At 48.5% G+C, this 26,072-nt stretch overlaps 1 protein-coding gene across 2 annotated transcripts; it reads left to right on the top strand.

Annotated features, from left to right (window-relative positions):
- Positions 1-25,640, top strand: LOC131290615 (moesin/ezrin/radixin homolog 1). 2 transcript variants are annotated; one of them, XM_058319777.1, is made up of 8 exons: positions 1-178; positions 2,935-3,055; positions 16,585-16,764; positions 21,366-21,640; positions 21,721-22,027; positions 22,095-22,667; positions 24,648-24,863; positions 24,945-25,640. In XM_058319777.1, exons 2-8 carry the CDS (start codon positions 3,044-3,046, stop codon positions 25,107-25,109), a joined length of 1,728 nt encoding a protein of 575 aa, XP_058175760.1. In that variant the 5' UTR covers positions 1-178; positions 2,935-3,043; the 3' UTR covers positions 25,110-25,640. The 2 variants fall into 2 exon arrangements, with proteins under 2 accessions (XP_058175760.1, XP_058175759.1); XM_058319776.1 differs by lacking the exons at positions 1-178; positions 2,935-3,055 and adding an exon at positions 13,975-14,148.
- Positions 25,641-26,072: the final 432 nt, after the last annotated feature.

Here is a 26,072-nt window from a genome sequence, read left to right as displayed (position 1 = left end):
AGCATTTTCCGGTGTGGAAAACAGGGCAACAGCACAGCACTGCACGCAGATCAAGGAGGCCAGCTTCTCGACTTCCCCGTTCTTGTGGAAACTCGCCAAGCACAGCATCAACAACACGTCAAATCAACGGCCAACTAAAGTGTTGCCAAAGCGGCGGTGTAATCTAGCGCTGTATGAGGTGAGTAAAGATGCAAACACACGATCAGAGAACGGAAGGAATAAGGGATTCGCATTGGTTGATGTCTAATTTAATGGATTTTTCGAACTTGATAGACGATTTGCAAAAGCACGTGATTGTTCTTAGGCGGTACAATGGTTTACGAAGGACAGAATGACTAAGTGGGCAGAGAAAAGCAATGCAACGAAACGAAGATCACCTCCTGTTCCTGCAGCAATTATGTGTGCTATTAAGGCAAAAGGAAAATGAACTTCGAACAAAATGGCAACAACCTTCCTGCATTGATAACAATCAACCGGCATCAACAGCACCTCGCCTCGGAGCATACCTGTTATCAGATCCTTGACTGACAACGCCGGCATGCTCCGTCCGCCCAGGCATCGGAAACGGGCCAGCGGGGCACGTGTGCAATCAACCAATCAAACAACATCGTCGAACATTCCAGCGGCGTCGGTTACGTTAGCTTAAAATATACCCATACGTGACACGTACGCACGTCACGCTGATAACGCGGGCCAGGCCTAGGCCTCGAATAGGTTTCCGTGGAAATTTGATTTGACTCCTCGCCTGTCAACGAACGGCGGACCACGGTTTCAGAAAGCTGCTGTGACTTTCTCTGCTGAAGGTTCGTCTCTTGACGTCCGCCGAAAGCACCAATATCTTTCGTTTGCGATGGATGAAGGGAGCTTGCTCATTTGGTAAAATGTTGCTGCTCATCACGATCACCACACCTGGGACGATTTTTCACGTGACTTGGAGGCCAGCAGAGGACGCTCACACAGGGCCAACCACAATGGGGACGTTTTGTAAAATACATTACGTAACATAACATTGACACACGATGTGTGTGTTTGTGTTTAGAAATACGCAATAACTTTAAGAAAACTGTACCTAATAGTTTTAATACAGAAAAAAGAGAGAAATTAAGATAAGTAGGTAAAGAGAGAAGGAGAGCTCTGCACCCCGTTCGAAATAGCTTCATTCTTATCGCAGGCAATCGCTCTGTGATTACATCACTTGATGACAGATTTAGCATCCATGTGATCACAGTTGAGTAGAGCCTGGCAGCGTGAGTCTCAGTGTTGAGCAATTACGAGATAAGGTAACGCTTACCCAGCTCGGACAACCTACCGTCGGTGTTCTGTGACCTGTGACCCCATTAATAAGGGCTTAAATGATGAGGATGGTTCCGACAATTGACGGTTCAAGCCCACCCCTCTCGTTTTTGCTTTCATCCATAGTCAGTTCCTCAAACTATAGTTGGTTGGTCCCGGCTTCCCTAAAGGGTTTGAGAGCATTGTGCGCCCGTATGGCGCACACACTGACTCAGCCGAGAATGACATGGCCGCGAGCCGATGTTGCTTGGGTCCGCTTTCGTTGTCGTTGTCAACGCCGCGGTTTGAACGGTGCAACAGGTATATACGTGGAAGCAAGAGCACGAAAAACAATTAGAAGGCGCCACTACCCACTCAATGGACGAACCCCTCCCCCCCTCCCTCCTCCACTCTAACACACACACACACACGGCTCCGGTCGCACCCTTCCGGTTGTTGTTACTGCTGCCGGCTGGGGGAGGAAAGAAAAATGATGCAAAAGTGCGCTGTAGAAGTGTGGATCACGCTGCTGCCGCTTGTCGAAGTAATCGTCATTTTTCCGATTTCAGAAAAAGAAAAACGATCTGCGATTGTTTGGCCCACACTGTTGCTCGAACAATTCGCGCGATCGTCACTATGACTCCGCGTTATAGCGATGTCCCCAACGCTGGAGATCGCGAACCAGTCGCGGAGTGCTCTGTGTGTGTGTGTACGTGTGCACATTTTCTGCCCGGCCTCAGGTGTAGCAAACCCGCGCTCCTAAACGAATGTTGTAAAAGGCTGTGGATTGATGGCAGACACAGGGGGGTGGTATAGTGGGGATTGATGGACAACCACACCATCACACACACACTCCCTTTTCCTCTACATTGTTGTACGCAGGGGGATGTCTGAAAATTTGCCATTCGCGATTTTCCCGTTTTTACGCGCTGCTGTGTGTCGCGCTCTTCACTTCCTCTACTTCGATTTCCACGTCGGTTTCGGGCCGGTGTGCAGTGTTTCCACCGCCTTCCTACAAGCGTGGGCCTTGTTGCGAGCTGTTTTGACTCAAGTGTGTATTTCAGGTGCGTTATCTAACATATCGCCGTTGGAGTGCGGAAAATACACGACTTTTTCACTGTCTCCCTTTCCCAACCACCCCACCATCCTCCCGACAATATCGACCGCTTTTTCGTAGGCCGGGTCGAGCCCCGTGTCATACCTCTGATGACCGAGCCGAACGTTTCCACTCTATCTCTCTCCACGTTTTGTGGAATGTTTCCCCGTTGCGATTTTACATGGGCTGGTGTTGCATTCCCCGTGTTGGAATGCCGATTTACAGCAAAACCAAATAACACAAACAAAAAACAAGCGAAGGAAATATGCCACAAGTAAGGTCGGAGTGGGTTGCAACCCCCCGAGAAAACACGAGTTTGTCCAAACCTATGACTCATCCAAGCTGTGAAGCATCGCCTAATCGCCCCGGTGTCGTTGAACATTCCTTTTCGATAAGAGGGCGAGGAATTTTGACGCTTCAGCGAACGACGTATCCGTTTTGAGGTTAGCCTAGACCTTAAGGGTGTCGCGTTCTGCACGGAAACACCGATGTGCGAACTTGTTCCAGAGCTTTTCTGCACTTTAAATCTGAAGTATAATCGTTCATTTTTCCCTCGTTTCTTCCAGATTGCAGCACTGACGACGGGACTACGACGGTATTATCGTATCAGTTCGCTTCTCCTCTCTTCGTTCCTTCTTCAATCGATCATTCACCGTCACAATCAACCGCATCAAAATGCCGAAATCAGTAAGTAACCTGTTTTTTTTTTGTTAACCCTGTTCAATGTTTATTCTACTTTCGATCGCTCACTAAACGGTCTAGTTCCTCCTAAGCCCCCTAAACGCACACGGTTCGGTTAGGGGGAAATGTGCTAAGGTCACCAAATTACCCCGGGCTGGCTGGAAACAGTACAGGCAGTAACGGACTCGAGCGCATGAAAACTTCGTCGTCTCACGCGAAGGAAAACCCCCCTGCGAAGCAATCAGAACGAAATGATGCCCATGCCCAGGTTCGCAGGTTTGCAAGTGGTTCCCCTACCCTGCCTCTCGTGCCCGTAGGGGTTTCCCAGGCACAAAGGCTACGTGTGACTGACTGTGATGACTGTAGAAGGTTTTGGGTTTGAACAGCTTCATTGACGTAAGTTCGAACTCATTTGCTAGTTGTCTTTTGCCTGAAATAAATAATGGAGCGTTAGAAAACGAGGAGCCATATCTCGAGCGATCCAAGTTGAAGTAAGATCCACAACCTCCAACTTGTTCACCCCCACGATTGCTTCCAATCGGTTGAAGGCGTTCATCTCATCAGTCGTAATGGCACGCCGGCTGACCTTCCGCTATTATCTCCTATGGAATCATTTTACACCTCCGGTACCGACTGGCCTCTACTGGGGATGAGTCAGGACTCATTAGCTCCAGCTGGTCGGGAGTAAGCGCTGCATGTCCACAGTGGTCTGTAGTAGTTTGGATATTTAATATAGTACTAGGGTACTATTAAAACTGCATCGAAAATGTCATACCAGTATGTACCTGAAAATCACCTCCGCTCAGCGTCGTCGAATCCATCCGAGAACTTGGAACTGGAACTGGGACTGTGGCAGCTCGCATGAAGCGAAGCCTCGTTACGTAACGCTATGCACACGCACAACAACGCCTATGCACAGCAAACCAGACACGAATTGGCAGATGTGTGTTGTTGTAGTTGCTGTGCCAAGCAATGGAAATGTAATGTGCATCCGAAATGCGCGCGGAGAATAACAACATAAAACCGGCGGCATTGTCCCACTTTGCGGCGTCGGGTGGCCATGGCACGGTGCCAGGCAAACCCATCCCATGATGCGGGGCTGAGGTTAATGTCGGTGTGTGCTTATTGTTGTGCTGCCCGTCAGTCAAAGTCGTCACGGGGCCGAAGGGCTGGTACCTTGATGCTGCGGCAGCAAACATCAACTCTGCCAATCGATACGAACTGAACTGGTGTGGTTACAATGTAACATACATACGTTTGTATGTATGACGACCCAACCGCCTGCCGTATATAAGGATATATCGATCGCTGGTTTGTTCCAAAAATCCAAACAGAGTATGGAAAAAGGATGTAGACACTATCCTGATGCCTTTAGCCTTTGCGTTCGGTCCTGTCTATATATTTGACTGCATTAATCTTATTATGGGAGAGCTCTTACTTCACCAGAGTTGGAAACGAGCCAGATTGCTTGCGTCGGTCTGTCACAGACTCTTGGGATTGGGAACTTCTCCAGTCCGTAGTGGTGATGACGACGGTTTGGTGACGAACGACGATTTTCGTGGCCTCCAATCAATTCTTCTCGGCCATTAGCAACTTCGCACGTCCTTCACTGTCCTAACCCCAACCCTCCCCCTTACCTGCCCTCCTCTGGAAACCGTCTTGTTTTCTTCACACATAAGTAAGGTTTCTTTGTCACAACTCCGCACCGTTTCCTCGCCGTTCTTACTTAGTCCCGGCAGCAGACCCGCGCCATAAGCTCATTAGTAGTCAGCAGTAGCAGAGCACGAGGTTGGTGCACAACCTGAGGAGAAACCAGCAGCAGAGTCGGTTGGTGTTGGGGTCACTTTCGTTTCCTTTTTGCCTGCCTTCCTCCGGATGTGTGTCGGAAAAAAGGGGTTGCTCGAAGATCATTTCCTTTGTGTACCGCTAGAGAGCCGTACTTGCTTGTGGGGAGGAAAACAAACGAGCTATTTTCCACCCACCGCACAAAACCAGGAAGAGTGTGTGTTTCAGTTGGACCGTCGCTCGCATCACGTGTTGACATGGGCGTCCTCCCCGCCACGAATGCGTATATTATCTCATTTTCGCGGGGGTTTTCCCATGGTTTTTGTTTTGTGTGTTTTTTTTTATGTTGCGACTTGGGAGTGGGTTCAGCCGTTTTTCAGCCGGACGTATGGAAATGTGCTCCCACACCCCACCCACAGCACAAAGCCCCCGCCCGGCTGGCTGTCTATTCGTGCTTCCCTTCACCCGGATGACGCGCATGTGTTCCGTCAGTTGGTCGTGTTTAATTATCCAAAACAGATAAAGCCAGCCAGCCCCCCCCCCCCCCCCTCTGTGGTCGCATCTGGCTTCGTCGCAGCTAATTTTAGGATCGAACCGTTCGTCCGGTTTATTGCCGTGCGCCCTTTTTGAAATCGACAAATATCAATATGATTCAAACACATCTGCATCGGTGTGCGAACTACTAACGCCCGCCAGTTGTTGCCGATGGCAGCGTGCCAAAGATGGACTTTAGGGCCGTAGACAAACTATCTTGCATCCGAAGTCCGGTTGCACGGTTTGCTATCGCAAATGGGATTATTATTCGTCTATTAAAATGCACGTAACGCTCTTTGAAATATTCCAACGCCTCGTTGCCAACCTCCCCGTCGTAGAGCGGAATTTGGAGCGACAGCTTAAATCAACAAAGATCGAGCACCACACCACCCCCCGTGCATTGGGGCGTTGGTGAATGTTGTACTACACCGCACCACCCCCCGCCACGATTGTCGAATGTCGGGTAATTCGAAATGGAAACGCAATGAAAATACAGTGCGCACACACGTACGCATGGTTTGACCTTACCGATCGATCGGAGGCAAGGATAGCGTGCTGTTTGTGTGTTGTTGCTAGAGCTGAAATGGAACCGACGAAATGATAAACAGCGAAGGGAGGAGCGACACGTACTTTCATGACATCATCAGTTCGTTTGACAGAAGTATTTTTATAGCAAGGCTCATTTACGCTCACAATAGGTACCTTGATCCACTGTAATCTCCCCCTGCCTCGCGGGGAATCCTCGCGCACATCAAACGCTACAAACTAATCCGAGCAGGTCCATCCGAAAAGGTTCATCTGACCCGAAGAAGTCACCGCCTTGCTGACGTCGGTAACGCTTGGTAACTCTGCGTGTAGTCGTTGCATCCGTTTAGGGGGGGGGGGGGGAGGAAGGAAACTTCCGCGTTGCGCTCATATTCTAATTCGTAATAAACACCCCCCCCCCCCCCCCCCCCCACACCCCCAGCCGATGCCTCCATCACATGTGATGGATGACACACATTGTTCGCGTAAATGTATCAGGTTGGATAATGTTCTATTCCTGGTGCGCTTCCGCTCTTACACTGCTGAATCATATCCTCCCATCCTCTCGCCTGGTTGGTTTGTTTATCCGGAACTATGTGTTGTTCTTCTTATGTTCTTATGAGACACAATTTCATGGTAATGACTGTATGTTCAGATTGGGAAACAGTCAGCATAGAGCGTTACGCACAGCATATTACAGTTCCGGAGTAATTTAGCTAACCACGAGAATGAAGCTCCGGTTGAGTGGGATCGCGATGAACCAAAAAAGTGTAACTCAGGCTTAAGTTACACCGTGGAGTAGTCCAATCAACGGATGGTGATGCCAGCGTTTCCCACAAGGTTGATGTTTTTATCACCGGACAATTAGACTAGATGCTGGTTTCCGGAGATTCTGAAGAATAATTAACACCAGTTGGCCTTAACCGCCGCCATGTTGGCAAGTGCTGGCGGGTAGGATTTTCGTGAACGTGGAAGACCCTGCCTATGGCGCTGAAGTCCCCGAACTCCACCCGCTAGCGCTAGCATTTTTCATTACTTACATTACATTCTGACATCCCACTTCCTCCTTGTTATCGCCCAGTAAAAGGCCGAGATGGGAAGAAGAAGAACTTCGAAACATACTCGTACCAATCGATACGTGTAGCAATGCCGGCGATAACATCTTTCTTTGGTCCCGCTGATAAGGGACGGCTTGCCCGAACTCCGAACATAGCGTAACTCGAAACTCTTTTTCGAACTTCGGCTGGAAAGTGACTCCGAGTGGAGACAATCGCTTCGTACCGGCCACCTCTGGGCTCTCCGGCCCTCGATTGCCATTAGACGGTTGCAAGTCGACGTGAAGATCCAAGCCAAGCCATTCACGTCACGCGTGGCGTTCGAGTGGGTTTATGCTGGTTATTGCCTCCCCAACAAGCTGCTCTCGCACCTTTTCCCCAACGCCATTGGGACGTTGGGTGGACGGAGGGGGCAGCTAAGGGTTTATGTCACAATGAACCGAGCAACCACCGGACCGGAGCGCCGCGAGTGATTTGTTTTCGTTCCCTTATAAACCCGCCCGATTCATTCGTTGGCGGCGGCGGCGGCATGGTCGTCGCTGTTATCGGGCTCGCGCTATCGCCCGTGGTGCGTCTTCGTTCAGGCTCGCCTTTCATCTGTCCACACTGCGTCTCCTTCCCCTCGTCGCCCCCCCCTCGGACCCGTTGCAATTGGCGCACATTTATGATTAGTGCGTGTCTTGTGTATGAGCCGCGCGAACATCGTTATCTTATCGCCGGCCGTGGCTGTGGCCCCGCTGCATGTCCCGGCACTTTATTTTATTTCAGTAACGTTTTCTTTTCCTCGGCTTCGTTCCCTTTCCCATTCCCATTTTATTTTTTTGTAACGCTCCCCAATCACAGCAGGGGTTTTATTTAATGCCTTGCCGTGTTACCAAAACCGCTGTGATTGTTTGGAAATGTTTAAATGTTGTCATGACAGATGGTCCCCAATGATGATGATGATCTAGAACCTGGAGATCGGAGCGTAGAAAAGCAAACGGATGAATGTGTATTTTGATCAGACTGTTGGAGTAATCAAGATATGAAATATAACAACCATAGGAGTAGAAAGAAACTTACCAGAAGAAGTGTTAGCATCTGCTATACTCTATAAGGCTGTCCTTGTACCGAAAGCGAACTCAGTCATTTCCAGTAGATGAAGGCATACACTATGTAGCGCTCAGTAACTGTGAGGAGTCACAAATCCACAAGGCTGCTCTCGCCCCCAAATAACGGGAACAACTGGCTCAGGCATCAGAGATAACGAAGGTTAGCCAGCTGCAGTAAAAAGTAAAAAACAACAAAATGATGTTTCGAATAATTTTTTAGAACTTTTGCCTTTTTGCGACGCGACCGGATCCGCTTCTCGAAGCCATCGATCGAGAATAAATGATCGTGCTTCCGATGCTGATGGCTACTTGTTGGATCCACACAGACACGCACTCGTACACCCGGGACGATAAGGAGAAAGGAAGGAGTTCGTCTTCTGACGTTTCCCATTTTTTTTTTTTGCTTTTTTCTCCACCGGCGGCCGGGAGACACGTTTTGCAGATTACCGGGTTTTGAAGCCGGGTGTAGATGATGTTGTCGAACCGTGCCCGGATGCACGGCCTTTCTGCAGTTGTTGTGTGGATCCGATTGTGATTTATGTCAAATTCTTGATTCTTACACCAGCGCCTCCCCCTTCCGTCGCTCGCACAACCCCCCCCAAAGGCGAAGCATGATGTCATGTCCTGTGGCTTTGATTAAAATATCCTCCACTGGTCGGCGTACAGCAATATGGATGTATGGTGTTTGCACTGCGGCAACACGAAGTGCAGATAAAACGATTTCTCTGTTTTCCCGCACGTTTCACTGTTTGCTGTAATTCCGTTTGTTTTCCTTTCGCTGCTGCTGCTGTTGCTACCGTTGTTGTCCTCCTTGCATTGCGCTGTACAAACGCTATGAGTTGACTAATTAACCTCGGCTGTGGAGAAGCGTCAGCAGCAGCATCCCGTCTGGGTATCATTTTTAAATTTATCCGCGTGACTCAGTTGGCTGCTCCTCGGTTCGGCTTGCGTTGCTCCGCTGGCGTATGTTTTTATTTTGATTCATTATTTATTTTTCAGTTTTTGATCTCACTGTGCTCACCTTTGTTGCCTGCATCCTTCAAAGAAAGACGGCCCCAATATTTGTGTGTGTTTCTGTTTCCCGGTCTGTTGTTGCTGGTTCAGCTGGAGCTGCAAGCTGCTGCTGCAACTGAAATATTTTCGTTCGGGTTCGCTTTGTAGTAGCTTCAACGCAAGAACATGTGCCGTATTTGAAGAGATCGCACTGCATTTGTGCCATTCGCCCGCTGAAAGTGCAACGGTAATTTTAGACCAGTTGGAATAAGATTCGCCAAAACAAAAAACCAGCAAATCCCTGTATTTGTTAAAACATTTCTAAACATGGTTTATATGCTACACGGGATGTACAAACATTTATGGGTTTTTGCGGAAGAATTGTATGTTAAAAACAGTACAAAATATAATCCAACCGTTGGATTCGTGTGTGTGCTTTCTGTTAACCTTTTCTTTCTCTTTGAGAAAGAACTGTTCCCATTGATTATCATGAAAAGTTGCAGTTGCGCGGCAGCCGAACAAATCGACGAGCTGTTTTCCCGCCCCGCGTGCGACCGTGAATGTAATGAGGAGCTACTGGCACGAATTTTCGCCCCCGTTCCCGTGATGATCCCACTCTTTGTGCCTGGCGGGAGGCTTTTCATTTCATTTTTTTTTCTCTCCCCGCTCACTCCGGTGCGTGCCTGATACTAACTATTTAGTTTGGCCCTTTTTTTCCGTTGGTGTTGTTGATGTTGTTTGCAGTTGTTGGCAACGAGATACTTTAAAAAGCACTGGCACTTACAACACGCACCACACCAACCGGGGAGTTGCACATTGTTGCTGCTGGTTTTAGTAACTATCCCTTAAAAAACACTCCCTCCCATCATCATCATCATCGCCATCACCGTTCAGTGTTTTTTTTTTTGCCCGAAGCAGTGGTGCTGGTGCTGTCGAAACTTTTCGTGCACGACCCTGGCCGTGACTAATCCATTAGCAAATAATGCCCTACGCTTCGGCCAACATGTGACGACGATGAGCGGGTTGTTCCGCCCAACAACCCGCAAATGATGTCGGTGGGATGGGGTGGGTGGTAGGTAAGGGAAAGAAGCGCAAATGTAACCCCGTCGCTGCAAAGTCGAATGATAAAAACCTGCGCACCATATGGCCCTGTGCGTCGAGTAGCCCGAAATCGTAGCGAGTTAAATTAGACTATTATCTTACCGCTTTTTTACCATTTTTCCTCTCTATTTTGTGCATACATGTGTGCGATCAAGTTGATTTTTTTTCCCTCCCATGTTGTCTTAATGACGTAATGGAGTGTAGTTTACGCGAACGGCGGCACATACTGGGCTGTGTCATTCAACGAAAGTAAAAAAAGAAACGCCACAAAATCCGCCGAAAAACACACATTCTTGCATCACTTCCACGATGGTCTGACTGGCCGGAGGCTGATTCAGTTCCGTTCGTTCGAGATCCTCCCGTTCGGCTCGTTGGAACAGGGAATGATCGACAGAAAGGCGGGAGCACAAAAGGAAAACTAATATGACATCTTCCTAAATCCCGACAAACATCCAAAAAGCAACATTTATTCTTCGGAAGGTCCCTTAGCAACACCGGAAAGATGTTGCATGCAGACCGTACAAACCAATTTCAACACGTTATAGCTGCACAGTGGTTAATGCATGGTTTTCTTTTTTTGATTGCCTACTTTTTACCCACGAAGTTTAATTAGAATGAGAATAGTGCATGCAAAAAGCCATCCTCAAAGCTACAAAACAAAAAAAAAAACACCAAAACCTAAGCTACTCAAACCTCCTCTCCAAGCCCGGTAAAATGCTGGTACAACGCTGGCTTTGCTTTGCTTTGGACCAACCAGCAAGCAAATGGGTTACATAAATACGACAACCAGCAAAGAAAAACCGTCGTCCCAACAAGCTTTGAGTTTTTTTTTTTTCATCAGACTTTAGAAACAAAAAAAAAGATGTTTGCATAAAAAGATAAAAGACGTGCTTCTCTGGCGTAATTTCGGGCGCTCCAAAAAGACGGTACCCGAAACCGCTGGGTGACGTAAACGCGCAAATTGTGACCATCGAGCGTGTGATCTGTACGTTTGTCTATGTGTGAGTGTGTGTGTGTGTGTGTGTAGATGTATTTGCCTTATCTTATTCAACAACTGTCGTTTGTTTCGATCCACCGGAATTGTCGTAGCCCATTAAGACATTTTCCACTAAGTTGTCCGTTTTAGTTGATCATTGGCTCAAACAGAGAAAAGCTCTTTTGAGGGTCTTGAGCACTAGGAGAAAGCTGTTGGAGTCCGAACGAATACCACAAGATGTCGATACGTATATGTAATTGATGTGTTCACATAAGATATCTAATTTTTCATCTCGTTCCAAACAGTTCTTTAAGAAAATTATTGTTATAGTACAACGCCCCCTTCTTCTATTCCGCCATAAAAAGCCAAGATCGATAAAATAAGTCCGGTCGGCAACAATGTTCCTTCTTGCAGACGCGATGCCGAAGAAGCACAGCAAGAAGCTCCCAGCTAGCCTTTCCACCTGTGGATGGAAACTGCAAAAATGCATCGATTCAACGTTAGTCTTGGTTTAGCATTTCGTTTTGAAAAGAAAAACACATACCCCGAACGAACGGGCGGTTGCCCTTGAATTTCTTGGCTTTACTTCCACCCGAAGCTCGTTGCTTGCTGTCGCGTAGCAGTTTTTCGTCCTCTGCACGAGAAGAAACGGGACGGCTCGGGGGTTGTTGTTGCGCGGCCGTTTTCTTTTCGTCCGGCAAGGATGCAAGAACGTTTGCGAGCAACGCGGGCCTGCCTGTCTGCTTGCCTTCCCTGCAGTTTAGCGCTCCGGGGGGAATTTGCCCGACGATGAGATCATAGGCGAAGAAGATAGACCTTTTTTGGAGGAAAAGAAAAAACACACACATACACGCAGACGCAACTGCGGCTAAGACTGTGGCAAAGGTGTACGACGGCAAGGAAAAGAAAAGTGAGCCCGGGCGAGATGTTGAGACACCACGGTTGATGCTGCATTTCGTTTTATAGATGGTTCGTTCGTTCAGAACCTTCGCTACGGGAGATTGAAATACGGTCGATGGTTAGGGAGGGCACCCGGGTGTGTGTGTGTGTATGATCATGTCCGTGTGATATATCGCACATCTGCAAGTAGCGCGGCAAAAGAAAACCCGTCATCGTCGTTGGCGTCGTCGTCGTCGTCGTCATCATCATCGTGTTGTGGTGGTTGTTGGACCAAACCGCGAGCACTTTTAGAACCGTCGACTCGCGACTCATCCCCCTGCTGGCAAATGGCGCTGGGCTAATACCGGTTTTCGCGCGGTCTGCGAGCCGGCATCCCACATCCGCACGTCAGTGCTTCTTTAACCCTCGGAGCGTGCGGAACAGTCTCGTGGTTTGGAAAGCGTGCTGTGGTGTGGTGCGTAAGCTCTAGCTGTTCGTGCGTTTCAAGCTCCAGACCAGAACGTCGACCCGTTTTGTGCTTGGTGCTTGCTGTGTGGTTTGTGCTGAACGAAAAGGGAAACCTTTGCAGTGCCATTGCGGGACGGGAGAAGAACATAAACCGAATCCCGAATCCATACGGTCGCTTACATTTGCACCGGGGGTTTTCTTTCCCTAATGCTTGAACAACTTTTTCCGCTAATCCCTTATACGCGGTGTAACGTGCCGTTCAGAGCAATATGGACCAAACCGAAACCTGTACGGGCGATAACATAGAGATTGAGTGAGAGAGATAGAGGGCAAGAGAACGAGAGCAATCGGCGAGGCACATTGTGTTACATTTGACCCTGGAAATAACTCACCTTACATTCCGGCTGCAATTGTGATTCGATTCGATTGACCGAGCGCAGTGGAACGTTTGGAACATTCCATTCCAGCACACAACATTCGATTCCGGCACACAATCGATCCGCCGTACGGTGAATAGCGTCACGGGACGCGGGATCCGCTTCTTTTTGTTTTGTAAAACCGCGGGTCAACGCTGGCCAGCTGCGTGTCACTGGCGTTTCGGCAGCCTTTTTTGGCACACGCACGCAAACTATGGAATATTGGCCCGTTCTGCTAAACGAAGCATCATCATCACTGTCATCATTCCTGCGTAGAGCTCCAAGGGAGCGGTAGGGGGATCGGGGAGCCCCATGTGACAGCGGTACCTTCAAATCACCGTGGCTCGCCTGATCGACGATCGGGTTCCAGCGAGATGTAAAAGATGGCTCCCTGCAACAATGGCGCCCGGTCGCGGGTTGCGCAACGGATGGCCTTGCAGCGATGCGATGCCCTTTTAGGTTAGGTTCGCCTTATTGTTGGCGACTCGAACGGCCCACCGGATCCTTTGCGTGTGTCTGTGTTCTTTCCTTTACCTCTGCTCACAGGATCCTTTTCTCACCTTGGCATAATGCAACCGTGTGCAACTCGATGCCATTTTCTCAATCCAGCCCTCTCTCTCTCTCACTGTCTCTGTCTCTGTCTCTATTGCGCCCTTTGTTCTGGGACAATTGGATGCTAGTCTAAACTGAAGGGCTCAACGACGAGAAGAGACAAGAGCCTGCCGGTGTCCTGTTGGGATTGTGAATTTCGCGTGCCACTGTTAAAGAATAAAAGTTCACATTCGTTCCTAATAAGACGATCCCGGTAGGAATAAAAACTGAAGCACGAGTCCTTCGATCCTCCAGGATCCCTCGGCTGCGGAGCGTGTGTACGTGTATGCGTGTGCTTGAGTACGATCAGCGAGTCTGCGCGTGCGAGTGTGTGTTCGTCTGCATCAATCTCCAATCAGCTCGACGATCAAGAACATCGTCCACTCTCAACAGCTCTCAACACGCGCTGCGCATCGATCAGCTTTTATTTATCAGCCGGGTTGGATGTTAAAAACGTCGTTTTTTATGTTTTAAGTAATACAATATAGCCCTTCCTGTTTGCGAGTGCGTGTGTGTGTGGGTTTCTCCCTTTGCGCTAAGTAGCGAGTGTCACAGTGTCGACCATCGTTTGCCGAAAGTACACGCGTGTCCGGCAGTATAGTGAACAGCATTTCCCCCGTGACGACGTGCCGTTGAAGCAGAGCGAAGTTGACTTACCTCCAAAATGGTGGCCAGCAGTAAAATGGTAAGAACCATCGCGTGGAGCCAAAGGGCGGCAGGAAGGAGGCACGGTACGGTAAAGGTGGATCGCAGGATGCTGAAACCCAGGAAGGCGTGGGTTTCGAAAGAACGCGCGAAAATTGTGTTGGAAAACGAAACGGAAAGCCGCATTCACATTTACATGCAACGGCAGGATAGGGTCAAAACTCGGCCCTGCAAATTCGGCCCATGCTGGTAAATTCCAATGAAGGATCGTAACCGTGTGAAGAAGTAATGGTTGATGCGAGGCGGAAAAAAAAACATGGCAGCTGTGAGAGGCTCCTACCTTTCGGGCCACTCCATCTCAGCATGAATATGTTTGCTAAAAATGTGCTCACTTCCAGGGTATCGTTTCTTTGGACCTCCTGTCAAGATTGTGGCTGCATAACGAAACGCAATGCATCGGCATCGGAAGAAAAGGAAAAAGGGGGAAAAACGCCCTGGGATGCATTTTTCGAATTGAGCTTCTTCCCTTTCTTTTGCAGTGTTCCAACTGCAAATAGCGTCTTTCGTCGACAAACGAACAACGCTATCGCACACATGTTACTTTAAGTTGGTCTCACGTATCTCGGTCAGCTTCGGTCTTTGGTCCTCATCGGGGCTCCAACTATCCAGATCGAAATGGAAAGTCTCCGTATCTCGGTGTGTGTGTGTGTTGGATGGATTGGATCCCACATACGCGGGAGGTCGCCAAGATCGATCGAGCATGGGTGAAACATAAAACGACCCACACATGTGCCCCTTTGTAAATGTGGTTCCATGTGAAGGATAATTTGCAATCTTAAACCAATTTGCATAAGTTACAGAAGAGTCTCCACACAATAAAAGGATTTTTGGCTGCCAATGCCGCCCCATGACTTCCTCTTCTCTACTCCAATCGTAATTTTAAGAGTAAGATGTATCCTTACAAAAGGACTTTTCCCAATCACCTCGAAAGGTTGCTACACTCTTAGCAGAACGACGCTAAGAGCTAATGCTATTAAGAAGATGCAAATGTAGACAGCATTTTATCATCCATTAGCACCAGCCTTGATACGAGCCACTCTGCAGCATCAGTGCAATGCCAAATGAATCGGACGTGCGTGAAACAAAGCGAAGTGTGAAAGCACCTTGTCCGCTTGAGCGCCATTCGCTGCAAAAACGTGACACTTGGATACTGGAGGAATTTGTCTCTGGACTAGCCTTGGCGGTTTACTTGGCGCCACGATCACGTGACAGATGGTGGCTTTGGGCGCAGGGAAGGGCAGGCCGTGGCTACACGATTTGCCGAATGTGCCCGGAATTAGTAATCGATAAACCACACGGAGCCATTCGAATTGGTGAATTATATTTCTCCCTCATACGACACATTTCGCAGATGTATGACAAGGATGTCTATGTGTGTGTGTGTGTGTGTGTGTGTGTACTTTATTTATTATCGCCAGGATTATCAACGGCTCTGGCACTGGGAGCGTGGATCGATCGATTTGATTACGCAAATTGCACGCACGAACAAAAATTATAGTGTCTTTTGCGCGGCCCAGTATCGATTCCCGACCTCTGCTTTCTGCGGCTGACTAATTAAAAAGCAATGGTGCAAGACTTCGCTTCGCAATGAAAGGCATCAGCTATGATATCATCAGGTGGGTTGCGGAGGGTGCAAAAAAAAAGGTACAATTCAAAGAAACATACAGCTGAAATGGCGGCAAATGACGTGTCGTCTTACCTCACACTTCTTCCGATAGCTTTTCCGCATCCTTGCGGTGTGTCGATTGGGAGCCACATATTTGCACCCTGAGCTCACCAGAGCCGCCATTTGTTTGTGTGTTTGTGTGCTTTATGAGTCGAGCAATTTGCACCTTCTTTGCGAAGATTCATCCTACGTGTGGGAAGGGCAAACGTGTGGGAAGGGAAGGGAGAGAAATGCGCACGTGACCGGGAAGGTGTTCGCTGGATCGTCCATTCGGTCAGCCATAAAAAGTGAACTAAAAATAGTAATCGAACACTGCAGTCAAATGCCATTTGACGCCTGTCACAAGCACCCTATTTTTCCTCGAAGTATAAAAACTCCACAAAACACCATCCCAACTCCGCTCTGTTCGGTTCTTATCGGCGAATGGGTTGCCCCCCCCCGCCCTCTCCATCGCCAGTTAATGATGGTTGCGCAAACTATAGGGTTTATTTATCGATACTTCGTGCCTGCCGTTTTACAACTCCTCCAAATCGCCAGAGACACGGTGTCCATTAAAATTCCTGGAAAACTGAACACGTGCAATATACGCCTCCAGCACCTTGGTCGCACATTATGGAATGTGTGACTCGGTTTTCGGTATCGTTAAAGTTGAGTCGAGTCTGTCTAGCATTTGCAATCAACCTCACAGATTCATCGTTTATGAAGCATCGTCTAATCCTTCAATGAAATGTCTTCTACTCTCCATTGCAGATGAACGTGCGCGTCACGACGATGGACGCCGAGCTGGAGTTCGCCATCCAGCAAGGCACCACAGGCAAGCAGCTGTTCGACCAGGTCGTGAAGACGATCGGCCTGCGGGAGGTCTGGTTCTTCGGGCTACAGTACACAGACTCGAAAGGTGACAACACGTGGATCAAGCTGTACAAAAAGGTAGGCGCATCATCCAACGCAACCACCACCCCGCTCTCTCCGGGTAGTTTGTGTGTCGTTTGCATTTTTTTCCCCCATCAGTTGCGATTAACGTTTTATTTTAGGTAGATACCCTTTTTATGTACCTTTTTATAGCAGTAGCCTTTGAAGTAAACCTTGGCTGTAGGCTTGGTGGGGTCAGTTGCGGCGCACAACAATCGAACGAAGCGCGAGGGAGATGAAAACGGTTCACCCCGCCAAACGGTTATCGAAAACGTTCGTTTAATTAGGCTCGCCGTAGCCAGCGATGATCGTAAATCATCCTTCCGGTTTGCTTTAAAGTCACCGGATCAGTAGTAGCCTATTGCCGGTAAAGGAGAAGATGATTAGCAAACCGTCCCGGGAATGTCGAGACGAGGTTGGCGAGCGGAGAACCCAGGAGTGACGATGTCGTTCGCGTTTTCCCGTCGGTGATTAATTGCAATTGTTGTGTGCACAGGTGCTTCAGCCTGACTGACCGGTGCCCTCTCGCTCAACGTCGGTGAGATCATCCACTGTTCGAGGCTGTGACAAATTTTGCCCAGATTGGCTCAACAAGCACGTCCAATCGGTTCCACACAGACCTCTTTTCTTGCCGCTTGCTATTTGTTTTGATTTATCCTGACGAGCGTTTTGGAGATGCAGTAGGCAAACGGCAATTCCAGTTTATGTCTGTTTGCGGCCGGTCTGAGCTGGCAGTTGGCTCGTAGGCTGCAAACCCTTCTCACCAGCTAGTTACATCATGCGGCGAGCGACGCAGGTCTTATCAACCGTCACACACCATTCGCTTGAGAACCGGAAATTACACGCTGCGGATGAGGCTACTGTATATGAGGCTTGACACCTCTCTACCGGTCGCGGTGACGATGATGATGTAGTAGTCGGTAGCGGACTTGGTACTTGAAGTAAATGGCAGTGGTAGTTTCAGTCGCCACGCCCTTGTCTGGTGCGAAGATGGTGTAGGAGCGCGATGGGGCAGTATGCGCACTTTATTTACCAACCTAATTACCATACTTTGGATCGACGGGCCCGTCCCCGGTTGCCAGGGGACCCCTGGCTGAGATAAAAGGTCCTGCTGTGGGGTGGGATTAGATTTATGATTGCAGCATAAGTAAGGTACGGTACCATTTTCCAGAGCCAACGGCCTCAACAAACGAAAACCCATTGGAGAAAACCTAAAACGGTTTGCATATTCCCAGCTAATTAAACTGCAACTAAGGTTTGAGATTCCTGTAAACAGAGCAGAGGAAAAGCTGGAAACAACGAAATCAGCTTTTCTAGGGACCTGTATCGCATTTCGTTACAACGTAGAAGGGAATCATTTATACCACCACAGAATCCAATTTGTCAGTCTAATTTCCCCCCAAAATTTCACCATTAGTTAACTATCGTGCGAAAGGAACCACTTACACGAAAACCTGCCTTTCGGCACTTGAATGGTTTTTATTCTATTCGGCGTTCGTTGGTTAGTACTTCTGTAGCTGGAAAATCCGTGCACGATTCAGGCAGGTTTAGAGGCGTTCTTGTTTTTTTCTGGTTTTGGCTTTGGAGCCCACCGTTAAACCAATCAGTCCGGTTCGCCGCCGCGTATCCGCAAATGTTTTCGTTTTGGGTTGCAAGTTTTTTCAGGCAAAAGCGATTATCCCCATGATCCGGGTCAATCTATGGAACAAGGATTTTTGGTGTTCATGCAATATAGTGAGGGAAGGTTTCTGTGTTCTGTATTTTAGGCTTGTGTGTGTGTGTATGCATGTGTTTTGTAGATTGAATACCAGAACACTGGAATAGATGTACTTAGCACATTTTTCTAGAATTCCGCCCATCTCGAAACATAAAAATTGCTCCTGCGTAGGCACAACGTACCGCCAGATATTACTCCAAGGACTCGCTCGGGCTCGTCCAGTGGTCGCAGTGTCTGACGAACCATTCTTTTCCCCCCGCTTTCTTGCTGCCGCTGGATCGGGATGTGGATTGACAATGACTAAAACATCCACGCCACAATTATGTAAAATGATCGAATGCACTCCCAGCCGGATAACATCATCTGTAAGCATATGAAAAAGATTAGCAAAATAATCAAGCGCAACATTGAGCATCACCAGCATCGGCTGCTGAGCACTAGTCTGCACGGGAGCAACGGGAGCGGTGGTGGCGGCGGCGGAGGTAGCAGCAACATGAACGGGGGAAGTCATCGAACGGCGGGCTCTTCTTCGGCCAACGTCCAAGAGGATACCGATTCCGACGAGGACGATCTGGTAAGGGTTTCCCTCTCACTTGAGCCATTAGGAGGGACAGGAACCACCAAGCGGGTAGAAAGCCAGGAACGGTTTCGGCAGTGTGATGCCGGTGACTCCTAAACCGCGTACTTGGCGTTAAAAGCAGACCCGCCGAAAGTCACATGTGTGTGGGGTAAACGTCGACAGACCCTTGGCAGCTGTTCCAGTGCGCTGAAAAACCGGATGTTTACGAAGACTGTTAGTACCGCCTCCTGCTCCTCCTCCTACCCCGTGGGGTTTCTGTCGCGGAACGAATGTTTGCTGTAAAGCGCGCTCATACGTCTTTTCGTGCTGAGAGCGCTAGCAAGCCAGAAGAAAATAACCTGGTTCGAGGGAGATAAACATTTGAGACCGGTTACGTCACCTACCGGTTACAACTGAAGCAGCACCAGCTTACGGTGCAGTGGCGAAACGCATCATCGGACACGGGCCAGGGATCGTCGTAACGGACGATCGCCATCGGAGCTGGCCTGGGCCAATAGTAACCTTCCCACCAACACCAGACGTCAGGTTGAAGCAGCATTACCTCATAGATCAAAGGTTCTCACGAGGAGGAGACATCCCACGTCATCAGTCCAATATAGCTGCAACCTACCGGTTAAAGGGAAACCGGTAGGCAAGATCTAGCCAAAATTCTCGATGTACGAAGCGGGTGACACCTGCAGCATTCGGAGCCCGGATGCACCGGAATCGAAGTTGGAGTAGGGGCGTAACGTTGGAGTGGAACGAAACCTGTTCGGACCGGAAATAGGCTGGCTGTGCGGCAATGTAATGAAGCGTTAGAAGAAACACCTACCACCCGCTAGGGGATCTCCCAGCCAGCCCCCTACAACAACCGGGGTGGTAGCAGCAATTTATCTGCAGTCTTGAGTTATATTCCGGTTTGTGCTTTCCTTCCTACTTATTTAACGTTTCTTCGAGAGATATGACGCAAACCACCACCACGATCACCGGCGACTGGACAGAGTTTGCGGGAACATGTACTAAATGGCAGAAGAGAAATAAAAAATCATACACCGTACATGCAGATAGGCAAAGAGAGAGAGAGAGAACTGCGGGACGGTGGGGTGGAATGGCGAATGATACAACGGTAATTAAAGAGCAATCATAGATCCAACCATCTACGAAGACGGAGCACTGTGGAGGTACTCTGTGCCGCTCTCGGCAGATACGGTTTAGGTCTCCAGATATTACTATGTCTGATCATGGACGGTTGAGGTTAGTTAGGAAGTCCTAACGCCTCTAACTTTTTGCGATACTCCTAATCTATTGAAACACGTTAAGTTGGTATCTGGTCATTGCCCTTCAGTATAGTACCAATGAAGAAGAAGGAAAAAAAGAGACGTCTAAGATAAGGCGGCATGGATGACGGAGACGTCGACGGGTCATTTGAGGTTTACCTCACCTCCAGCCACCGGAGAGGCAGATTGCAGGTCCAAGGTTCGCACATTTCATTCACGGATCAAGCCTACGCATTCGTTGATAGCTTGCTGATAGCGCCGCTCCAAGTGGGTGCCACTGATGGAGAAGTCTTCTGGTAGTTGCGTCCACGCGCTTCCAAGACTTCTAACATCGCGAGCGTCTATGCCGTTCGTACACGGAAGAGAGTGCACTTGAGTCACTCCGTGTGTGGAATTTCCGGACAGATATCGTCAAACATCAACCTGGATGGATAACGCTCGTCACGATGGAACTCTTCCTGAAGATAGAAAAGGCTAAGAAAAACAACCGAAACCGCCATCGCAAGCAATCATAATTCGTAGTGGACTCTTTTTTGTCGTCATCGCGGAACGAATCGCCGTCCTCCAACTGTCCGTGAGAGGAGACGCTAATTTTGCGAACAAATTAGCACCATAAGATCTTTTTGTACCGGACCACAAACCTCATCATCCAGCTGCGGGGCAGCTACTTGAAGGACAAATTCTTCGCCCCCCCAAATCGGTAGTCGTTCTTTCACTAGGCACTAATTTTCTGTTTTCTGTTTTTACAATACTCTTACTTTACGCATGCTGCATGTTTTTCCTCATCACCTCATCATCGTCGTTTGAATCCGTTGACACGTTGAATGTTGGTGTGCTCTCTGTATGGCATGTGTGTTTGCACACACATCGCGAGCACAGACAGGATCGACACCGTTCTCCAAATGGGTAAAACGAATGTGGGGAGCTACAATGCATATGAAGTACACTGGTTAAATTTTAGCTTTAATACACTGAAAAAGTAAACCAAAACATTGGAGTTACAAGCGAAGAAAATGCCACCTTTCGTTCCTCTCTGACTGACCAATGTTTCTTCGTTCCGCCCCAGGTCATGAGCCAGGACGTGCAGAAGGGCGATCCGCTGCTGTTTAAGTTTCGTGCCAAATTCTACCCAGAGGACGTGGCCGAGGAGCTGATCCAGGACATCACGCTGCGCTTGTTCTACCTGCAGGTGAAGAACGCCATCCTCTCAGACGAGATCTACTGTCCGCCGGAAACGTCGGTGCTGCTCGCGTCGTACGCGGTCCAGGCGCGCCATGGCGACTACAACAAGGGCACCCATATTCCCGGCTTCCTCGCTAAGGATCGGCTGCTACCGCAACGGTAAGATGCGATTGTTGTTTTGTCTCTTCCACTGTAATCCTTCTAACACACACGCACATACACATCTGTGTGTACTGTAGTGTCATCGACCAGCACAAAATGTCCAAGGACGAGTGGGAGAACTCGATCACGACCTGGTGGCAGGAGCATCGCGGGCTGCTGCGCGAGGACGCCATGATGGAGTACCTCAAGATCGCCCAGGACCTGGAGATGTACGGTGTGAACTACTTCGAGATCCGCAACAAGAAGGGCACGGAGCTGTGGCTCGGCGTTGACGCTCTCGGCCTGAACATCTACGAGAAGGAGGACCGGCTGACACCGAAGATCGGCTTCCCATGGTCGGAGATCCGCAACATCTCGTTCAACGATCGCAAGTTCATCATCAAGGTGGGTGCATCCTCCGACACCTCTTCCCCGGCCTTGTATTAATGAATGTTGGTTCTCTTGTTTGCAGCCCATCGACAAGAAGGCGCCGGACTTTGTGTTCTTCGCACCGCGCGTTCGCATCAACAAGCGCATCCTGGCGCTGTGCATGGGCAACCACGAGCTGTACATGCGCCGCCGCAAGCCAGACACGATCGACGTGCAGCAGATGAAGGCGCAGGCGCGCGACGAGAAGAACGCCAAGCAGCAGGAACGCGAGAAGCTGCAGCTGGCGTTGGCGGCGCGCGAGCGGGCCGAGAAGAAGCAGCAGGAGTACGAGGACCGGCTGCGGTCGATGCAGGAGGAGATGGAGCGCAAGCAGGCGAACCTGAGCGAGGCGCAGGACACGATTCGCCGGCTGCAGGAGCAGCTCAACCAGGTGCAGGCGGCCAAGGAGGAGCTCGAGCAGCGCCAGAACGAGCTGCACGAAATGATGCAGCGCCTGGAAGAGACGAAGAACATGGAGGCGACCGAGCGGGCCAAGCTCGAGGAGGAGATCCGCATCAAGCAGCTCGAGATGCAGAAGATCCAGGAGGAGGTGTCGCTCAAGGACTCGGAGACGAAGCGCCTGCACGAGGAGGTCGAGGAGGCGATACGGAAACAGGTAGTTGGGCGCAGCAGTGTATGTATCGCTTCCCCTTCCCTTCTTCCGCGCTCGTTCACGCGCTTTACCCTGCCACTCACCTTTCGTTTCACCATCCGGCACCCCTACCCCCCATCTCTCGGGGGGCGAATAATCTTTCCAACATTCTCTCTAACGTGCAACTGTTTGAGTGTGTGCCCTGTTTTTCTCTCCATCCTTCTACACACGCCCGTGCCCCGATTCGTCTGCACAACCACCGCACACATGTAAACACCGAATACAAATCACAATCAAATCCCCTCAGCGAAACACTCCACTTTGCCACTTGTACACGTAACATTCCTGATGAATCGAAATGGGGAGGATTAGCAACCCCAATATAACCAACACACACTCATTCATACACGCAGCCGAAAGGTTTAGAGAAGGATGCTTGAAAGTGAAAAAAAACCTCCAGCCGAAAGAGTTGGCTCGCGTCCGGATTGTTTTGTGAATGTAAAAGAAAGGATTGGCAGGCTTTGGAGGCAGCAGTTGAACGGAAGGGGAATGCTATGGGTGGGTGGGGGCATTTATTCGTGGGTTGTGTAATTATTTTCTATCGCTTTGTTTTATTGGAAGAACTACTAGCTTCCGATTCGAAGTCGTATCATCTGAACGATTAATTGCACCTCATATATACTCAAAATACTACCTAAATGGTTTGTTTGCTTTGCTATTAAAACTGGCAAATCTAAACGTTGGTGTATGTAAAAATGTTTCTTCCTAATTTGTCAACACAACACATCAATTGAGAATTTCATAATCCTCCATTCATTCATTTTTAGTTTCCACTACTTTTAGTTTGTTGATGTAAACTTCTTTCTGTTTTTTATGGTTTCGTTTTTACAAAAATCGGTATAGAAACTTTGCCCTATAACTATTCATTTTTTTCAAAAAAATTTGGTGATATTCGCCCGAACCATTTGAGGGAACATTGGTTCATTGTTAGTTATCTAATTTCCATTCGTACCGATGCTAAACATATCGATTGTTACTAATTTATTTTCCAGAGTTCTTGTATTTGCGGAATACTTTTACTATAAATGTTTCTGCTTGATCCCCTCCCCCTCCGCCGGGGGCTTTTTCACTTTCGTACTTGAAGTGAGATGTTTTCCAGTGTAACAGAAGTGCGTTGACTTAAATAATCGTATATCATTTCCAGTTGGCGCCGATGCTAAACAAATGTTGGGTGTTACTAATCTGTTTTTCAGAGTGTTTGCATTTGCGGAATGCTTTTCTATTGAATTGGTCTGGGTGGAACCACTGGGGGAAAGGGATTTATACATTCGAAGATGAACAGAGCGAATTTACCAGGGTGTAACAGGTTTGTTGGAACAGACTCGACCGAGTAGCAGTTGGATTTGCGCTTTTAAAAGACATTCTAAAAGTCAATAACACATGAGAGGAAAAGGAGGAGAGATGATTAAACTGTGTTGCTTTGTGTAAAAAAAAAGCATATATATATATAATGCCTTAAATGAGGAGTACAATTTCAATGTTTGTACACCCTCTGTTGGTCAACTTTTTCCAGTATGGTGAGCACTAGATCTTTCATCCTCAAATTGTTGATAAGCAGTGCATCCATAACATAGGATATCGTATAAATTGTAAATATTCAAATGCATACGTTAGATGTTTAGACCTCCAAATTCAGCTATGCTTCGGCCTTTCCAATAATTACCCAATTAGACAAAAGTATGTTTCTTTTCGAAATCATGTTTTCCCCATCAAAATTCTTATGCATTGAAAACCAAACAAATAACTCACGTAGATCGTATGTAGTTACTACTTACCTGCCAGAACACGCTTTTCAATTAACTCTTCTTCAGTTGAATTTACATTTTTGGTTTCGCACGGCGTGCACGATAAACAAAATTTGTGAGTGCACTGGATTTAGTGGCAGTTTACTCATCCCTTTGTTTTTCATTTGTCAAACAACAAAAAACGCACACACAATAACAGAACGAAGCGGCTGCTGCACTCCAGGCCGCCACCACCACCCCGAAGCATCATCACGTGGAGGAGGAAGAGGAGGAGAACGAGGAGGAGCTGATCAACGGCGAGAACGGTACGCAGGATTTCTCCAAAGATTTCGACACGGACGAGCATATCAAGGATCCGGTCGAGGAGAGACGCACGCTCGCCGAGCGCAACGAGCGCCTGCAGGACCAGCTCAAGGTAACGTGTACCACCACCATCACCATAATCATCGCCTGCAAGGAAACCCTCTAACGTTTGCTTCTCCTTTTTTGTTGGCAGGCCCTCAAGCAAGATCTCGCCCTTTCACGCGACGACACGATGGAGACGGCGAACGACAAGATCCATCGCGAGAACGTGCGCCAGGGTCGGGACAAGTACAAGACGCTGCGCGAGATCCGCAAAGGCAATACCAAGCGCCGCGTCGACCAGTTCGAGAATATGTAAGCGGCTTTCGCCACGAACGCAGCAGGCCAGCAGCCAGCCAAGACCACAGCCAGACCCGATACGATGTAGTTGGGTCGTCTCAGAACAACAAGCAACAACCATTCGCAAGGAAACCGAATCACGACAGGAACAACTTACACTCACAAGCAGCGATCTTCATCATCGTCGTCGTCGATGTCCTCGTTTGAACGGGCTGGGGGAACATGTCCCGCACCGTTTTCCCTGCAGGACTTAAAATAAGCCTCTCCCTCCAAGTGAATGTTAACGTGATGGTGATGACGATGGCTGAACGAATCAAAGGATAAGGTGTACGCTATGGAGGATGTAATATGACGTGTGTTCGATTAGGTTGGCTGGCTGGCTGGCTGGCAGGACTACATTGCAGTGGCGCCGATGGGCGATGATGTTAGCGATGTAAACTACTACATACACAGTATATAGAGCGTAGCAGAACGCGTCGTGTTCTGGCTTTGTTTTTTTTTCACCTAGGATTAGTATTGTACGAAGTAATCAAACTACAGACAGATACACACACACTAACACACACACACAAAACACAAAAAAGAGGTTGACACAACAAGCGAGTTGATAACACACATGTTGAAATGATAGAGTAATCAGAAAAATTATACACCACGCTACACTCTACACAGTTAGATGGTGAAATAGGCAGAGGTAGCATCATCGAAGATCAGCAAAATAATAAAAAAACGCTGTAGAAGTACATAACAAATTAGGGAGAGGGTTAGGGGACGCAAGGTGGACTTATGTGTTAGGCAAGAGGATTATACAGTTTAAAATACAGCTACAGACGATTAGTCCAAGCGAGGGTGTTGTTTGGGTATTATGCGGTTAGAAGTTTTGGTTTCTATTTTGATTTCTATTTGCTATTATCTATTTTTTTCTTCCTCGTACGATCCTGTGGTTTACAGTCCATAATTGAGGTCATCATGATTGAAAGGA

Source organism: Anopheles ziemanni, chromosome X (assembly GCF_943734765.1).
Source record: "Anopheles ziemanni chromosome X, idAnoZiCoDA_A2_x.2, whole genome shotgun sequence".
Taxonomy (NCBI): domain Eukaryota; kingdom Metazoa; phylum Arthropoda; class Insecta; order Diptera; family Culicidae; genus Anopheles; species Anopheles ziemanni.
The sequence above is the reverse complement of the archived record's forward strand: the minus strand, read 5'-3'. Positions and strand labels throughout refer to the sequence as shown.